At 45.5% G+C, this 18,631-nt stretch overlaps 1 protein-coding gene across 3 annotated transcripts in view; it reads right to left on the bottom strand.

Annotated features, from left to right (window-relative positions):
- The window catches only part of gse1b (Gse1 coiled-coil protein b), a 569,714-nt gene that overhangs the window by 313,043 nt on the left and 238,040 nt on the right, over window positions 1-18,631 (bottom strand). For all 3 annotated transcript variants that reach the window (XM_052028482.1, XM_052028483.1, XM_052028487.1), the window contains exon 2: window positions 1,914-2,091. In XM_052028482.1, the coding sequence (XP_051884442.1) occupies window positions 1,914-2,091 (178 nt within the window). The remainder of the gene's footprint in view (window positions 1-1,913; window positions 2,092-18,631) is intronic.

Here is an 18,631-nt window from a genome sequence, read left to right as displayed (position 1 = left end):
GTGCTGGGACCATTGCTGCTTGCAATATATATGAATGACTTGGATGAAAATGTAGATGAGTTAGTAAGTTTGCAGACGACACAAAGATTGGTGGAGCTGTGGACAGTGAAGTTGCTTGTCAAAGGATACAGCAGGATATGGATCAGTTACAGATATGGACAGAGAAATGGCAGATGGAGTTTAATCCGGGCAAGAGGTGTTGCACTTTTGGAGGTCAAAAGTAAAGGGAAAGTACACAGTTAATGACAGGACCCTAAAAAGCATCAATGTACAGAGGGATCTTGGGGTCCAAGTCCATAGCTCCCTGAAAGTGGCCATGCAGGTAGAGTGGAGTGGTAAAGAAGGTGAACGGCATGCTTGCCTTCATCAGTCAGGGCATTGAGTGTAAGAGTCAGGAAGTCAGGTTTTATGTGCTCCCAATACTGTTCCCACTGACAACTCTTTGACCAATAGTGGACAGGAATGTAAAACCAGGATTGCTCCCTGCCCTGTTAAATATCCAGTGGGCGGCTCAAATTGGAATTACTCACGCCAACTCATTTACTCCCTGTGGTAGAATACTCAAATGTGACAGCCAGCTCCATCACGGGCACAACCGTCCCCGCCATCGAGGACATCTTCAAGAGGCATTGCCTCAAGAAGGCGGCATCCATCATTAAGGACCTTCACCATCTGGGACATGCCCTCTTCACGTTACTACCAACAGGGAGGAGGTACAGGAGCCTGAAGACTCACACTCAATGTTTCAGATACAGCTTCTTCCCCTCCCCCATCAGACCTCTGAACAGTCCATGAACCCAAGAACACTACCTTGTTATTCCTCTTTTACACTACTGAGTTATTTTTATAACTTATAGTAATTTTTATGCCTTGCACTGTACTGCTGCTGCAAAACAACAAATTTCACGACATACGTCAGTGATAATAAACCTGATTCTGATGCTGACAACAATCTAAATCCCCTGTTCATCACCCCAGGCACAATTTAAGAAGCACACAAACCAACGATCCACACACAAACCAACGGTCCACACACAAAACAGTCACCTTCTCCATATCAAACCTCCTCAGTGATACAATCCAACACCCGTGTGAATCCAAGAGCAGCAATGCAGAAACATGGAGTTCCAGACATCAGCAGACATGTTTTCAGTCATATGACGTTTTCGAATTGTGGGTTTTTTTGTTCTAATTGTGTTTTTTCTCGTAAAAATCGTGTATAATTTATGCTTTTCTTGTGAACACTGCTTATCTGATGCTATGTGCCTGTGATGCTGCTGCAAGTAAGTTTTTCATTGCACCTGTGTATACATGTACTTGCGCATATGACAATAAACTCGACTTTAAACTTTAAACATGCCACTTTGCATTTAGTTAGGTTGGCTGGTGGGAACAACAGGAAAAAAAACCTCACACTTAGATGACACAACCGGTAATCTACCAATCATGGAACACTGGTTAGGGCGGGGGACTAGTGGTGGGTGGCAGAGAGGTACCCTTTGCCCGAACACGCTGTGCCATCCAGGCTAATGGAAGGAACCATACTTGAATCAAGAATGAGGGAAAATAAAAACAGGCACACCAGAATACAAATCAGCATACCCTGTCAGAATGTGCTAATATTAGAAGCTGTATCACAGCAGATCGGGGACATGTATTATTCAGCATGTGAAAGCTGTGAAGCAGCTAAACCTCAGGCTATGTACGCCCCTTGTAGGCATCCCCACCATGTTCTACATTGCCTAGTTCAAAGGTTCAAAGTTCACTGCCATTTGAGATGTTTCCATACAACAGCTGTTGAACAGCTAGCCCTGACAAGTAGAGGAACATCCCCTGCCTCTGACATGCTGTTGAGCTTTGACTGCTCGTTAAATAAGCTCTCGCTGTCTGGTGGAGGGAAACGTTCAACGTACTTGTGGTTTCGTGGTCCGAACTGCCAGCATGCACCGTCAGCCGAGGGGAGTGGGTCGGGATCCCGTCCGTGCTGCCCCGCTCTCTGCTCTCCTCCCAAGTCTCCTCCCTGGCCTGAGGAGAGCACGATGCTGCCTGCTTCTTGCTCGAACTGGACGGGTGAGGGGGCGAAGGCAAACCCTGTGCAATGAAAGCAAAGGAGGCAGGGTTAGACTGTGTGCGAATAGGAGAGGAGGGCACTGTCACCCCCACTGACCTTCAGTACCCACCCCCTCCCTATTCCCCCCACATGCAGACAATGCACAGTTCATTAATCATTGCAATCTCAAGTACAGTGCAAGCGTCAACTAAACGCAAATACTTCATCACGCTCAAAGATGGCCACATTTTTCTTTCCTTCATAATAAATTGGCAATGAGAGAACGCACGGCCTAGAAAGCTCTTACAGCCCATCAGGCCCATGCTAGTGTTTATTCTCTCTTTATCTCACCAGATCAGGAGAATCTTATGCTTTCTCTCTCCCTGGGCTTCCCCTCAGAGATTATCTTCCAAAGCGGCCGTTTAAAAAAGTCAAGGACTAATAGACCTAAATGTTTAAAACACGTTGAGGCTGAAAGGCTCAATGTCTGTCACCATGGGCAGCAGCAACCAGGAACACCCGCTCCCCTCGACCAGTGAAGGGCTCAAACCAGGCCATTGGTGCTGGAGCTGGCCTTAGAGCCATGCAATAGATGGAGGAGAAACCAGTAGGAAGTCTGGCTCATCAAGCAGCAATCTATGCTCAAAAAAGATGTGTGTGTGGATTGGGTAGAGAATTGACAGGGCTTTCCAGCAGATCGTCATTGATATTCATGGTAAAGGCTGGTGGGTGGAGCCTGGGGGAAGGTATTGGGTAGTGGCAGGCCCTCGTGGGACTGCAGCAGGAGAATGGACAGAACGGTTAATGAGGCAAACAAAATTCCACAAGGCAAAATCTGAACACTTCCATCTCTTCCATTTGAACTTGAGATCCCCCCCTCCTCCCGCTGAACAGGCCCACACTGACAGAAAGGTTTGGCTGTATCAGAAGTCCTTGGTACCTCACTTAAGGTACCTCAATGTTTAATGAGCGAGAAGAAGTTCTTCAACAATTGAAGCATCACAGGATAATCCAAAGCACACCCAATGCCCAGAACCATGTCCTTTCCAAGTTACACCACTGAATGGCATTCAGCATGACTTTCTCCTCATTTTCAGTTCAGAAGCACAGAGCTGGATAAGATGCTTCTAAGGCTGGGACAGAATACTCAATGACCTATTCTCCGTGTCATTCTCCCACTCCCTCCCACCTGCCTTACCTCTTCTGAAGGTAAACACTCTACATATTCCCTTTGCTCGGGTCACTCTCTCGTGTCCCATGTGGTCTCTCTCCAGGTGTGTTCTCAGTGTGTGCCACGTCCAAGCTTCAATGCTCGTTAACCATGAGCACTTCTAAGAGTCACTGCTGGATGGGGACTGGGAGTGGGAAGCTTTCTTGGGTTACTACTCCCCACCCGGGACCTGGCCTTCTGAAACCAATGGAGCATCCACTACTGCAGTTCAGATTATATAATGCAGCAGAGGGCACAGTGGTTAAGGTATTGGATGACATTATGGCTCTGAAGACATGAATTCAAATCCCGTCACAGCATCTGGGAAATTTAAATTCAAGGATTAAATCTGGGATAAAAAGCTAGGACCAGTATTGGTGATCCAGCAACAACGGACTGGCATCAAAACCCAGAGAAGGAAATCTGTGGACCATATGTGACTCAAGACTCAAGACAATGTTGTTGACTTCTAACTGCCCTTCTGATGGATGGTCCTTGACCTAAAATGTTAATGCTGTTTCTCTCCCCACAGATGCTGCCTGACCTGCAGTTTCCAACATTTTGTTTTATTTATAATGTTTGTCACAACCTAAATGCATCACAAAATTACTTTCATCAGTGAAGTCATAGCATGGGAATGGAGTCTTCAGAACACCAAGTCCACACCAACCACCTACTAATCCTACACTTAATCCCATTTTACTCTCCCCATATTCGCGTCAACTCCCCCCAGATTCTGACAGTCACCTACTTACTTGGGGCAATTTACAGTGGCCAACTAACCTACTAACTGAGTCCAGGTGGAGGGTCTCAATCTGAAACGTCGACTGTCCATTTCCCTCCACAAATGCTACCTGACCCGAGTTCCTACTAATCCCCGTGACTTTGGATGTGGGAGGAAACCGGAGTGCCTGGGAGGAGGGGGGAACCCACACACAGTCACAGGGAGAATATGTAAACTCCACACCAACAACACCAGAAATCGGGATTGAACCTGGATCAATGGAGCTGTGAGGCAACATCTCTCCTATCTGTACCACTATGCTGCCCAACTCCTTTTGAAGTACAGTCACTTTCATAACGTAGGAAACACAGCAATCAAATTCTGCACAGCAAGATCCCAAAATGTAATAGTGATTTTGTTTTGGAAGCTTCAGAGGTTCCACCATTTCAGTACAGTGTTAAACCAAGGCCCTTCCTGCTTCTCATATACATGTAAACAATTGTTCAATTAAGCCCTCACTGATCTCCCCACCAAAATTTATGCCTTAATTAACGACACTGGAAAAAAAGATTTTCTGCTCCTTATCACTCATTGTGGGAGTTTGCTGTGCAGTAACATGCCATGTTTCCTACAACCATTACTACACTTCTAAAGTGCTCCATCTGCTTTGGGACATTACAATGTGCAATACTCCCTAACTTCTGCACTAATGTGCAGCAAAGATTCTGTGTTGAACTCTCTGCAGTGGGCCAGATCCACAACCTCCTGACTCAGAGGCAAGAAGGCTCCCCAGTAAGTCAAAGTGTGCACAGGAAAAATCTAATTCTTTTCCACCATGCGTGCGAATGTTGGACACTTGGCTGCACAATATATTCACTGAAGGAAGTGATGGTCATTAGCAGAAACAAAAGGCTTCTGTTCATGAGTGTGCAATAGATTTACCTCTGCTAATCCCTCCAAAGCCCTCAGCACAGAGCTGTTCTCTCAGTACCCAGAATCACTTCCTTCTGAAGCGCAGTCAGTGGGGCTGAGATTCACAGCAAGAGACCTGTTCTACACTCAAGATGACGTCAGTCCTATTTGGCAACTGAAATATCTCTTGGTAAGAGAAAGGAGAACCAAACAGAATGTGATCATCGCTTTCACACACCGGACTGGATGACGCTAACCAGTGAACACTTCACTCTGTTACCAAGTGATGTCAGAGGTGTTTTCTGCCACATGGAACTTTAAACAGAAGTCCCTCTCAAGTGGCCGTAAAGGGTTCCACAGCAATTTTTCAAAGGACAATGGGCTATCTACATCAACATCTATCCCGCAACCAACAACATTGAAAACTGCCAATCTGATCGTGATCACTTTGCGGGTCTGCGTAAGTTGACTGCCCTGCTTCTTACTTTGCAACACAAGACTATCCTCTGGAAGTATTTCACTGGCTATAAAGTGCTTTGGGCTGCCCTCAGGCTATGAAGGAAGGTGGACAAATTCAAGTTAATGAAAAGAATGAATTCATTGTTTGCAAATTAAATGCCCAGGAGGCTTTACATTTGCAGTGATTTGGTACAGCTCTGGAAAATACAGATGAGCTCTGCAAGAGTCTACCAACATCAATTGAAGCAAGAGAAACAAAGGACTGCAGATGCTGGAATCTAGATGAGAAACACTACGATGCTGGAGGCACTCAGCAGGCCAGGCCAAGTCTGCTGAGTGCCTCCAGCATCATAGGGTTTCTCAATTGAAGCAGGACGTTCCTTCTACTTGACTCCCTCCACTGCCCATCACCCACACACTCCTCCCACTGGGTGCCTTCCCCTCACTGTTCCCACCTGCCCACCCCACCTCCCTTATTTAGTTCCATGCTCCACTACTATCAGATTTCACCATTTGCAGCCCTTCATGGCCTCTACCTACCACCTCCCAGACTCTGTCGCAACTTTCACCCTTCCCTCCTCCATCTGCCCATCACCTCCCTCCTCACCTGGATCCACCTATCACAAGCCAGCTCTTGCCACACCCCTCCCCCTCAGCTCTTTATGCTGACTATGTCCCCGCTACTCTTGCAATCCTGACGAAGGCTCTCGACCCAAAACATTGACCATCCATTTCCCTCCACAGATGCTGCCTGACCCGCTGAGTTCCTCCAGCAGTTTGTTTGTTGCTCCAGATTCCAGTATCTGCAGTCTCTTGTATCTCTCCCTACTATGTGGCAGGGTAGTGCATGTGTTTCTGGACACCCAAGACCAAGATTATGGGCTGGTATCTATCACAGCAGGTTATGAAATCAGAATCGATATGGTCATCTGTGGGTTGATAAGGCAGGTAAAAACTCAACCAGTTCACTTACATCCTTCAGTATAGTTCCAGCTGTTTTGGCCTAAAACTGGCTTAGAGAAGGTCAAGAGAGGAAAGCTGTTCCTATTAGCAGTCAGTTGAAGAACTGCAGGCATATTTAAAACTCCAGGCAAAAGGTACAGGGGAACGTGAGGAAAAGATTTTTAATTCAGAGGGATCTGGAACTCACTGCCTGATAGGTTGGTGGAGCCAAAATCAATCAGGACTGGGACAGGGAATCACATAGGCTCTTGAGAAAATAATTTGGAGAGCTATAAGGAAAAAAGAAAAGGAATAGGACCAGCAGTTCAGACAAAGGATCTTCCACCCGAAGTACTAAGGATGTTTCTCCTTCCTCACGTGCTTCCCTGACATGTTGAATGTTTCTAGCATCTGCAGTTTTTATTTCAGATTTTCAGCATCTGCAGTTTTCACAGTGGGACTAACAGATTGACCATGCAAGGGGGCAGCCCATGCTTAACGGGCTGGATGGCCTCCTTCTTTACCACAACAACTGACCGCAAGAAACTGCGGAGAGTTGTGGACACAGCCCAGCGTGTCACGGAAACCAGGCTCCCCTCCGTGGACTCTGTCTATACTTCTCGCTGCCTTGGTGAAGCAGCCAGCATAATCAAAGACCTCACCCACCCGGGTCGTTCTCTCTTCTCTCCTCTCCCATCAGGCAGAAGATACAGGAGCCTGAGGGCACATACCACCAGGCCCAAGGACATCTTCTATCCCAATATGATAAGACTATTGAACGGTTCCCTTTCTACGATGAGGTGGACTCTTGACCTCACAACCTACCTTGTTGTGACTTTGCACCTTATTGCACTGCACTTTCTCTGTAGCTGTGACACTTTACTCTGGATTGTTATTGTTTTTATCTGTACTACCTCAATGCACTCTGTACTAACTCAATGTAACTGCACTGTGTAATGAATTGACCTGTACGAACGGTATGCAAGACAAGTTTTTCACTGTACTCGGTACAAGTGACAATAATAAACCAATACCAATACAATTCTACGATGTAATTCGCATCTACACTTCACTTTTTACTCTACAAGGCCCTCTAAAATAGCCCAGGTGTAGACAGGCTACTCCAATACCCAGGTGGCGGGCTAGGGATAGGTAATCAGAGAGGCTGCCTCTGCTGGCCACACCCTGAACAGTTGGCGTGCCATCCAGTACTTCACTCAGGAATCCAGCCTGGGTAATCTGGCTGCACCAGGCATGATCCCCTCACCTCGGACTGCAGCAATTCAAGAAGGCAGCTCACCACCTCCTTCTCAAGGGCAACCAGGGATGGGCAATGAAACGCTGGCTCAGCCTGCAAAGCCCACTTCTCTGGAATGAATATAAAATAACGTTGTCTCATCCCATTCTAATTTCTCATGCACTGTCCAATTAATTTCTAAACTGTCCGTCTTAAATTCGCTGAGCCTGCATTTTCAAACCTACAGGATGAGTACAAATACAGCAAAACTCTGACCTGATAATTTGGCATTTGGCTCACTCATCAGTGCACTCTCGTTATCCATGGACCTACAATCCGCAGGTGGCTGTATATCACTGGGAGATGGAGCCAGTATGTGGCTGGAGCCAGAGCCCAGAGTGTGGACCAGGTTTGCAGCCAAGGTTGGGGCTGGGGACTGGAATGATTGACAGCTCATGTGACAAGCTGACACTCACTGGGGCTCACGGTTTCCCATTTCCTTCAAACTCACCGGGTTCATGGTAAAACTTAACATACTGCTACACTACAGGCATGGTAGTGTAGCAGTAAGCGTAACGCTTTACAGCACCAGCAACCCGGGTTCAAATCCGGCCACTGTCTGTAAGGAGTTTGTACGTTCTCCCCGTGTCTGCGTGGGTTTCCTCCGGGTGCTCCGGTCTCCTCCCACGTTCCAAAGACATATGGGTTGGGAGTTGTGGGCATGCTATGTTGGCACCGGAAGCATGGCAACATTTGCGGGCTGCCCCCAGAACACTCTATGCAAAAAGATGTATTTCACTGTGTGTTTCGACATATATGTGACTAATAAAGATATCTTATATATAACATGAAAAAAGTGAAATAAAAGTATGCCGGGATAAAATCTGCTGGTCCGGTACCACTAAAGTTTGTACCTGAGGTAGAAATTTACATAGAACACAGAACGGTACAGCACAGGAACAGGCTCTTCAGCCCACAACGTCTGTGCTGACAAGTTTTAACATTACTTGCAATATGACTTACTGACCTTTATACTCAAAGCCCCAACCAATGTACACAAGTGCTCCGTATGACTTCTTTACCATCCTATCTATTTGTGTTTCCACTTTCAAGGAGCTATGGACTTGCACCCCAAGGTCCCCCTGTACATCAATACTCCTAAGGGTTCGTAGCGTAGCGGTTAGTGTAACGCTATTACAGCACCAGCGACCCAGGTTCAATTCCGGCCGCTGTCTGTAAGGAGTTCATCCATTCTCCCCATGGGTTTCCTCTGGGTGCTCCAGTTTCCTCCCATATTCCAAAGACGTACGGGTTAGGAGCTGCGGGCATGTTATGTTGGCACTGGAAGCATAGCGACACTTGCGGGCTGCCCCCAGAGCACTCTACACAAAATATGCATTTCACTCTGTGTTTCGATGTACATGTGACTAATAAAGAAATCTTATCTTATTTACCATATACTTTCCTCTTACATTTAACCTCCCAAAGTGCAACACCTCACACTTGTCCTTGGTCACCTGCACTATGCAGGTCATACAGTACTCACTGACTTTAACCTCAGATTACTTCAATAAACTCCCTGAAAAGACACTGCAAAATGAACCATTTACAGGTGTGGCAGCTACAAAGTAGATCGAGAATGTAATATCCCCTCACTCTCTAGAATGCTGAATTAATGATTTCAGTTAAACTAACCAGATGAGGTGACCTAAATGTGATCTACCCACCGCCACCTAGCCAGAGGGGACAAATCATCTTGGACCCATAGATCTGAACCTCAGCAGTCAGTCACAAGGCAACACAGCCAAAATGGGATATTGTCCCCATTTTGCTGATCAGGGAAAGGCAGTTAATGTTGGGAATGCAGAACAGGCATGGTTGCCAGAACTTAGGTAAAGTAGAAAAGGAGACACAAGAGACGGCAGATGCTGGAAATCTGGAGCAACACACAAAGGGGCCAGAGGAACTCAGTGGGTCAGGCAGTATTGATGATGGAAATGGACAGTTGACGTTTCGGGTCAAGACCCTTCATCAGGACTGGAAAGAAAGAGGGCAGATCACCAGTGTAAAAAGGTGGAGGGAAGGGGTGCAGCAAGAGCTGGCAGGTGTTAAGTGGATCCAGGTGAGCAGGGGTGATGGGCAGGTGGGGGAGGGAGGAGAGTGGGAATGATGTCAGGAGGTGACAGGTGGTAGGTCTCTGGAAAACTGCACAAAGCACACAAACTTGACTTATATTGTCATATTTCCTTAAGAAGGCCATTCAGCCCACTAGGTCTATGCCAGCAATCCCATTCCCCAACTAACTTTTTCCAATAACTTATTCCCCACATTCCCATCAACTCTCCCCCAGATTCTAGTACTCATCCACACACCAGAATCAATTTACGGGAGCTGATTAACCTACAAACCCACAAATCTTTGGGATGTGGGAGCAAACCAGACACGCACACAATCATGGAGAGAACATGCAAACTCCACACAGACAGCACCACTACAGACAGACAGTGATATCAGCTGCACCACTGGGTAACACTTTTAAGACAGCAGAACATCTCAAGGTGCTTCACAGGATAATTATCATTCAGAATCTGTCAATTTCTTTTTCTTCTTTCACAAAACACTCCTTAAAATTTACCTCTCTGACCAAACTTTTCCTCAGCAGACCCTCGATCTCCTTCTGTGGATCAGTGTTGAATTTACATTTGGACATTTTAATGGATGCTACATCATTGATGTAAGTGTTTGTTTTTAAGTGATGAGATTTCAGAAGTGTGTGTGTGTGCGTGTTTGTGTGCGTGCTTGCGTGCATGTATGTGTGTGTGTGAAATTTCCAAACAGCTCATTCAGTAGGCAGCTGCTGCGACACTTGCAGGAACTCACCATCCCCACACCCCTCCTCCCCACCACACTACCACCCACCCAGCCCAAACCACAAGCCTCCCCCTTCAAGACGCTCCATTTCCAAAGACGCCAGCACCATCAAGGGCCTCGCCAAGAGGAAAGAAAGGCAGACTTCAGAATCTGAAACACATTTAATTGACCTTCCATCAATCCACACTAAACACTGGCAGCACGAAGCATGCTCACGAGTTGTCTCTGCTAAGGGAAATTAATTAGTTTCAGTGGCTTAAAGTGACCTTGCAGCCATATGGAAGATGTTTAAAACTGCAACCCCCATTTATCGTGTCACAAACCCAAACCCTCCAAACATATTTTCTTAAATTTCAATCTGTCACTGCAAATTATAAGCAACTTCACGGTTCACCCTTTTTGCATTTCCTACATTACAGCACTTCAAAAGTACTTCACTGGCTGTAAAGGGCTTTGTGTTGTCCTGGGGTTGTGAATGGTACTACACAAATACACATTTCCTCATTTCTTGCTTGATTTTTTGTTGTTGCTTCAGCCATACAGAGCCCCTTCCTCCAGTTAATGTGCAGCAGAGTCTGTTGTCGCCTGTGGCTTTCACACCTCAATGCTCCTTACCAGCCTGCCCAGAGCTCCTACCCCTGCCACACTGCTCGCATGCCTGCCTCTGCTCCGTTAATCTCGTCTAATGCGCCTTCCAGCTGACAGGGCAGGAGAGTTACGAGTCGTCCCCACAAAGCTGCGAGGCAAGAGTGATTTACTGGCGCAGCTCGGAACACATCATTTGTCACTGCTTCCTGTCAGAAAGCATTCGCCCGCTTCTCCTGTGGCTGGGGTTAGGTCAGGGGAGCTGCTAATACCAGACCTGTTGGAAACCAGTGCCAGGTCAGAGTTCCACTAAAATCTGCTCAAAGCCTGCACGTAATTGCAGCACAGACTCTTGGACAGGTTGTGAAACGCTTCAGTGGCTGAAGCTTCTCATTCTTAGGTGGTCCTTGAAGAGTATTTGTGTTCTTTTATATTCATACTTTCTCTTGGCACTGAAGGAGGCCATACAGCCCACTGAGTCTATGCCCCTCGCCTTTAGAAATAGTGTAACATTGCTCTGGAAAAATTGAGAGACAACAGAATCAGAGGTCCCGATATCTATTCTCTCCTCCAGGATAAGTGGACAAGGTGGCACTATAAGTGACGGATCAGCCACAATCGCATTAAATGGTGAAGCAGGATCAAGGGGCTAAAGGTCCACTCCTGTTTTCTTTTCTTATGTTCCTGCAACATACACCATTCCTGCTCACCCCTTCCTCCAATCTCTACACTTCTCTAACTCAAGCTTCCTACCCCTTTTACTCTGCCATTGGCAACCATGCCTTCACATGCCAAGATCAGAAGCTCTGGAGTTCTCTCCTTAAACATCACCTCTCTTTTCTCTAAGTTGCCCCTTCACCAAGCTTTTGGACGTTTGTTGTAATAACTTCGAATGTGCCTTGCTGTCAGTATTTGATAGCACTCCTGTGAAGAACATCAGGACATTTTAATGCCTTATAAAAATGGAAGGTGTTGCTATACCATTCTGTGCCCTCATTCTACGTACAGTAGTGACTTTCACAATCCACCTCTCCATGTTTTACAGAATAGTGAGGAAGTGAGGAATAGGAGTTAATTTAATGGACATCCTTAAAACAATAAAATGTGAACTAATTGTCATAGAGAAGAGGTTTCAAACTTGTCAGAGTCCACAGTCAAAGGATATAGATATCAGACAGACACCAACTAATCCAACAAGGAGTCACGAGAAACTTCTTAACCCAGTGAGTGGTTAATATGTGCAACTTGTTTTCACATGGAATGACAGAATTGAATAACATTTAAGGGAAAGCTGCACATGTACATGGAGAAAGGAACAAATGGCTATTGTTAAGTCATACAGCACAATAGGAGGATATTTGGCTGGTTACATTGTGCTGGCCCTTTGAAGCTCCTTCCCAAAAGCTGTGAGCAGTTCACCTGTGAAATATGTATTGCTGCTCCAGAATGCACCTGCCCATCACATTATACATACAGCCTAAACCTTCCCATCTCTCTCCCTATAAGGTGCTCCAACTCAAGTACCTCCTTTTGTTAAACCAGGGCAGGATTTGCATGGTAAATGACAGGGTTCTGCGGAATGATGTAAAAAAGAGAGACCTCAGAGTACAAGTACAGAGTTCCCTGAAGGTGGTGACACAGACAGACAAGGTGGTGACGAAGGCGTATGGCATACTTACCTCCATTGGATGAGGCATTTAGTACAAGAATTGGGACATCACGTTACAGTTGTACTAGACGTTGGTGAGACCACACCCGGAATATTGTGTGCTCTTCGGGTCACCGTATTAGAGGAAGGATGTGATTAATCTGGAGGGTGCAGGAAAGGTTCCACAAGGACGTTGCTGGGACTGGAGGGCTTGAGTTACAAGGAGAGACTGGATAGGCTGGGACTGTTTTCCTTGGAGTGAAGGAGGCAGAGGGGTGACCTTACAGAGGTTTATAGAATCATGAGGGGCATACATAAGATGGATGGTCACAATCTTTTTCCTAGGGTAGGGGAGTCTAAAACTAGAGGGCATAGGATTAAGGCGAGTGGGAAAAGATTTAAAGGGACCCTGAGGGACAAGTTTTTCACACTGAGGATGGTGGGTATATGGAATGAGCTGCCAGAGTAAGTGGTGGAGGTGGGTATGATTATGCTTGAAAGACATTTGAACAGGTTCATGGATGGGAAAGGTTCAGAAGGATATGGGTCAAATGCAGGCAAACAGGATTACCCAGGAAGGCACCATTGTTGGCATGGATGAGTTGAGCCAAAGGGCCTGTTTCCATGCTGTATAACTCAATGACTCTGCAACAAACTTACTGCAAAACCTCTTGCTGGCCATTTGTTATATTAAAAGTGTTGTATAAATGAGAGTTGTTGTTTAAGGAATTCACTCCATGGAGAGACCTCTGAGACAGAATAGGACACCAGATAAAGGTGAACCGTTCTGTTTATTTTGTCGCCTTGTGATGCACAGGATGACTGAAGTGGATTCCTTTGACAGCCGTGCTCTGAATGAAGTTTAAACGCAGAACAGCACCACTCATCTTGCAGAGACCCTCTCCTTTTATTGATGTTCTGTATTCAGTTCTGAGTTATGGCTCTCTCAAACCAGAAAGAAATGTGGGAAAGCACTGCCACTCATATAATGAATGATACGGTACATTCTTGTTAAGTGTGTCAGTGATGCTGGAGAATTTTTATGAGTGCATTAGGGAAGATGAATGGAATGACAACTTCTTGAGCTAATTAACAGTGAGTTTATACCTTGTGGAATCAAAGCGGTTCTGCTTGCCTTCACCGGTAATCCTAGAAAATCCAATGCATTTACATTGTCGGATTCCACAGGGCTGCCAATGATGGAAGTGGCCCCTGAGCTTGATTCTCCCCCTCCCTGTCATTTAAATCATTCTGGGGAGATGGATGTGGTTTGAAGGGTCAACATTTATTGCCTGTCTCTAGATATCCCTCAGCAGGTGGTAGGTGCTAAACCACCTTCTTGAACCACTGCGTGCGACCATTGCATTTTTATAGCGCCTTCATATGCTTCCAAAGCAACTAACAGCCAATGTAATATAGTCACTGCTGTTTTGTAGGAAATGCCACAGTCACGTGTTAGTGATCAGATCAAAGGCTTTATTGATATTGATCTTGGGGCAACTATTGATCACGACATGAGCAGTGACTCCCCTGCTTTTCCTCAGTATAATGTACTGGAATCTTTAACACATAACTTAAAGACCAGACAAGACATTGGTTTAACATGAAATAAAAACAGAAAACACTGGAAACACTCAGCAGGTCAGGCAACAACTGCAGATTTTCAGAGTTTGAAGTTTTTTTAAATCTTGGTTTAATATTTAGTACAAGAAATCCCATGGCCCTATTCTGAAGAATGACAGTGAAGTTGTCCCTCGTGCCTGGGCCAATATTCACCCCTCACTCAACATTACTAAGGCAGATGATCTAGTCCGGATCCTGGCTACCCGATCCAAGCCTGAAGGAACCTGTCAGTAAGGGGGTTGGATGAATATTGATAGAAAATAGTTAATTCAGGTTGAGTCAGGCCATGCTGTGCTACACCATGTCAGCCTGACTCAGTGCTTTATCCAGGTTGGGATAGTTTGCTTAGTATCACCACACATGTCCTCTGTAATTTTGTCAATATTTGGTGCTTCGACCTCAGATAGAGCAATACCATGCTTGAGGTTGTATTTACAGCCAGCGTTGGGTGGATTTGTGACAGAAAATATTACACATCCTTGGGGTCAGGTTGGATTCAGACTGGTCCTGGCTGGGTTAGGTTCAAACAGAATTTTAGTTTTATAACCAAGCAGACCGTAATCTCATTGGAGTTTGTGGAAGCTTGCTGTGCACAAATTGGCTCTCACATTTCATAGAATTGTGAAAACATATGACAGAGAAGGTCACTTGGCCGTTGTGTCCATGACAGCTGGAATAGAATTATGCACATTAATTGGCTATCCCAGCTCTAATTATTAGTATTGGTATTGGTTTATTATTGTCACTTGTACCGAGGTACAGTGAAAAACTTGTCTTGCATACTGATTGTACAGGTCAATTCATTACACAGTGCAGTTACATTGAGTTAGTACAGAGACCATTGATGTAGTGCAGGTAAAAACAATACCAGTACAGAGTAAAGTGTCACAGTTACAGAGAAAGTGCAGTGCAATAAGGTGCAAGGTCACAACAAGGTAGACCGTGAGGTCACAGTCCATCTCATTGTATAAGGGAACCGTTCAATAGTCTTATCACAGTGGCACCCAGGCAGCTTTTGAATGTGGGGACAATTTCTGTTTCTATCAGCCTTGCAGGCAGTAAGATCCAGATGCCCACCACTATTTGGATGAAATTTTATTTCTCCTCAACTTTTCCTCAAGTCAAGTGATCCCTAGATATTGACCTCTTTGGATTTTCGTATTCATCCTACCAGTCCTTCATGACCCCATACACCTTGATTAAATCATCGTTCAGGCTCCTCTTTTGTAAGAAAAACAACTACAGCCCAGCCAATCTCATACCTAAACTACTCCACCCCAGACAAGATCATCATAAATTCCTTCTCCAGAGCTATCACATCTTTCCTGTATAGCAGTGACCAGAGCCATACATTTTGTTATTCAATTTATTCAATGTTTACTTAATCAAATGAATTAATGTTCATTAATCGTTCCCACATTACAACAGGAACTAAGCATCAAAAAAATACTACTTTGCAAAGGGAATTGGATTTCCTGAAGGGAATATGACAGGCTCCGCATAAGGGGAAGTCTTTCATCCATCTATTAACTGAGCTATCAGGAAGCTCCTTGTTCTTCACATCCAGCAATGATGACATTGATAGCAGTGCAATAGATGGATAACACTGTAAATAAAGCCTAGTATAGCATGATTACAGTAAAATATTATGAACAGGTGCAAATGGAAAACTGGAGACATGGCGGAGTAACTAGAATGTCAATTAAAATAAATACCAGTAAACTATGTGTGAGTAATTACAGTGAGTAAGAACAGCTCATTAGTACAGGTTTTGTAAATGACACACACTTCACCAGGCACCAAAATATATTTGCAGCTTCCTTCTCTAACCTTTGCCCAATCACAGCAATCCTGTGCTTTATATTCCTGCACAGCCTCTCCCCAACAAATTTACAGAGCATTAGAGAGATGAACCATGGTCAATGTCCGTGACTTCCTGCAGAATGAGCCTGAATCTCTCTAGGAAATTGCCAAGTACAGCCAGGCATTTCCATATGAGAACTGTTTGGTGGCTCTGGGCCTGTACTCACTGGGACTTAGAAGGATGAGGGGGGGATCTCATTGAAACCTACCGAATATTGAAAGGCCTGGACAGACGTGGAGAGGATGTTTCCAGTAGTGGGAGAGCCTAGGACCAGAGGGCACAGCCTCAGAATAGAAGGATGTTCCTTCAGAACAGAGATGAGGAGGAACTTCTTTTGCCAGAGGGTGGTGAATCTGTGGAATTCGTTAATTTGTTGCCACAGACAGCTGTGGAGGCCACGTCATTGGGTGTATTTAAAGCGGAGGTTGATAGGTTCTTGATTAGTAAGGGCGTCAAAGGTTATGGGGAGAAGGCAGGAGAATGTGGTTGAGAGGGAAAAATAAATCAGCCATGATTGAATGGTGGAGCAGACTCGATGAGCTGAATGGCCTAATTCTGCTCCCATGTCTCATGGTCTTATATAGGAAGCAGCAGCAGAATAGTGAGCTTAAGGGAGCCATTGTCCTTAATACTATAGATTCAATGGAAATGGCCGAATTCCAGCTGTGGAAATGTCTCACCATTGAAAGAGTCCTGAATGCAGATCCAGAATAAGGAGGTACGGATAGGATAGATCCAGCATAGGAGTCTGGTGGGTAACAACTTTGGACAGAATGTGAGCTACAAACATGACCCAATAAGTAGTGACACAATGGGCACCTTACTGATCAGCATACTTCAAAATACATAAAACTGAATTCATTTTCAATTCTTCACCTATAAAACAACATACTGCAGCCAAATGGTTTATTTATAAGTCATGGGGGAAGAAATTTACCTGGTCACCTGACTAGAGAAACAAAGAACTGCAGATGCTGGAATCTAGATGAAAAACACGATGATGCTGGAGGAACTCAGCAGGCCAGGCAGCATCCGTGGAGAAAAGCAGGCGGTCAATGTTTCGGGTTGGGACCCTTCTTCAGGAATGAAGATAGGTCAGACCGTTTTGCAGAACACCTGCTCTCCGTCCGTAACCTCAATCTGCATCTCCCCATTGCCAGTCACTTCAACTCCCCTTCCCACAGTCAGTCAAGATATGTCAGTCCTCTGCCGCCTCCACGGCCAGGAGAATTCCAAGCACAAACTGGAGGAACAGCACCTCATTTTCCATCTTGGAACCTTGCAGCCTAATGACATGAACGTTGAATTCTCCCACTTTAAGTAATCCCCACCCAAACCCATGCCTCTTCTTTTCTTCCCTTTCCTAGCCTGTCTCTCTTTTTTATATCGTTTCCTCCTCCTTACCTTTGACCCATCCCCCGGTGGATCTGCCCTCCCCTCCTCCCCCGCACCTGCCTATCACTATCTCTTACCTGCATCTACTTATCACCACCTTTTGCCCACCCCACCTCCCCTCTTTTGTCCACCTATCACTGCTCTGCTTTCCCCTCCTATATATTGGGCTTCCCCTTTTCCTATCTTCAGTCCTGAAGAAGGGTCTTGACCTGAAACATTGACCGCCTGCTTTTCTCCACGGATGCTGCCTGGCCTGCTGAGTTCCTCCAGCATCAAGTGTTGGTCATCTGACTGATGCCCTATACACCTATATTCAGCTGTGGATATTCAGTTGTATTCCAGCCTTGAGGTGGATGATCGTACTGGATCACTAAATGTGCAACATGGTACCAGCTGTATGGAATGGTCCACTTCGGAAATGTTATGCTTTTGGCTTCAGAAGTGGAGTACAACACACAGCTGCAAATGAAAACCAAAACAAAAATGCAAGTACTGGAAATCTGAAGGAAAAGCAGAAAATGCCGGAAACATTCAGCAGATTATGCAGCATCTGTGGAAAGAGGGATGGAGTTAATGTTTTAGATCTGCGGTGCCTTCGGCATTCGTCCTCTTTCCACACATGCTGCCTGAGATGTGCTGTTGAAAGCATCCTGACTGGTTGCAGCATGGTCTGGAACGACAATTCAAAGGTGCAGGAATGTAAGAAGCTGCAGAGGATAATGGACTCTGCCCGATACATCACGGGCACATCCCTCCCCATCATCGGTAGTATCTACAGGGGGCACTGCCTCAAGAAGGCAACATCCATCATCAAAGATCCCCACCATCCAGGCCATGCCATCTTCTCACAGCTACCATCAGGCAGGAGGCACAGAAGCCTGAAGTCCCACACCACCAGGTTCAAGAACAGCTACTTCCCTTCAACCGTTCGGTTCTTGAACCAACTGGTACAATCCCAATCAGTGCAGTTTAGCAACACTGTGACCACTTTGATCACTTTACACTAAAATGAACTTTGTGTTTTTTTGTTCTAAGTGTGTTCTTTCTTATAGAAATTGTGTATAATTTATGTTCAATTTATGTCTTTCTTGTGAATGCTGCTTGTATGATG

This window comes from Pristis pectinata, chromosome 13 (genome assembly GCF_009764475.1).
Source record: "Pristis pectinata isolate sPriPec2 chromosome 13, sPriPec2.1.pri, whole genome shotgun sequence".
Taxonomy (NCBI): domain Eukaryota; kingdom Metazoa; phylum Chordata; class Chondrichthyes; order Rhinopristiformes; family Pristidae; genus Pristis; species Pristis pectinata.
This window is presented reverse-complemented; position numbering and strand designations above follow the sequence as displayed.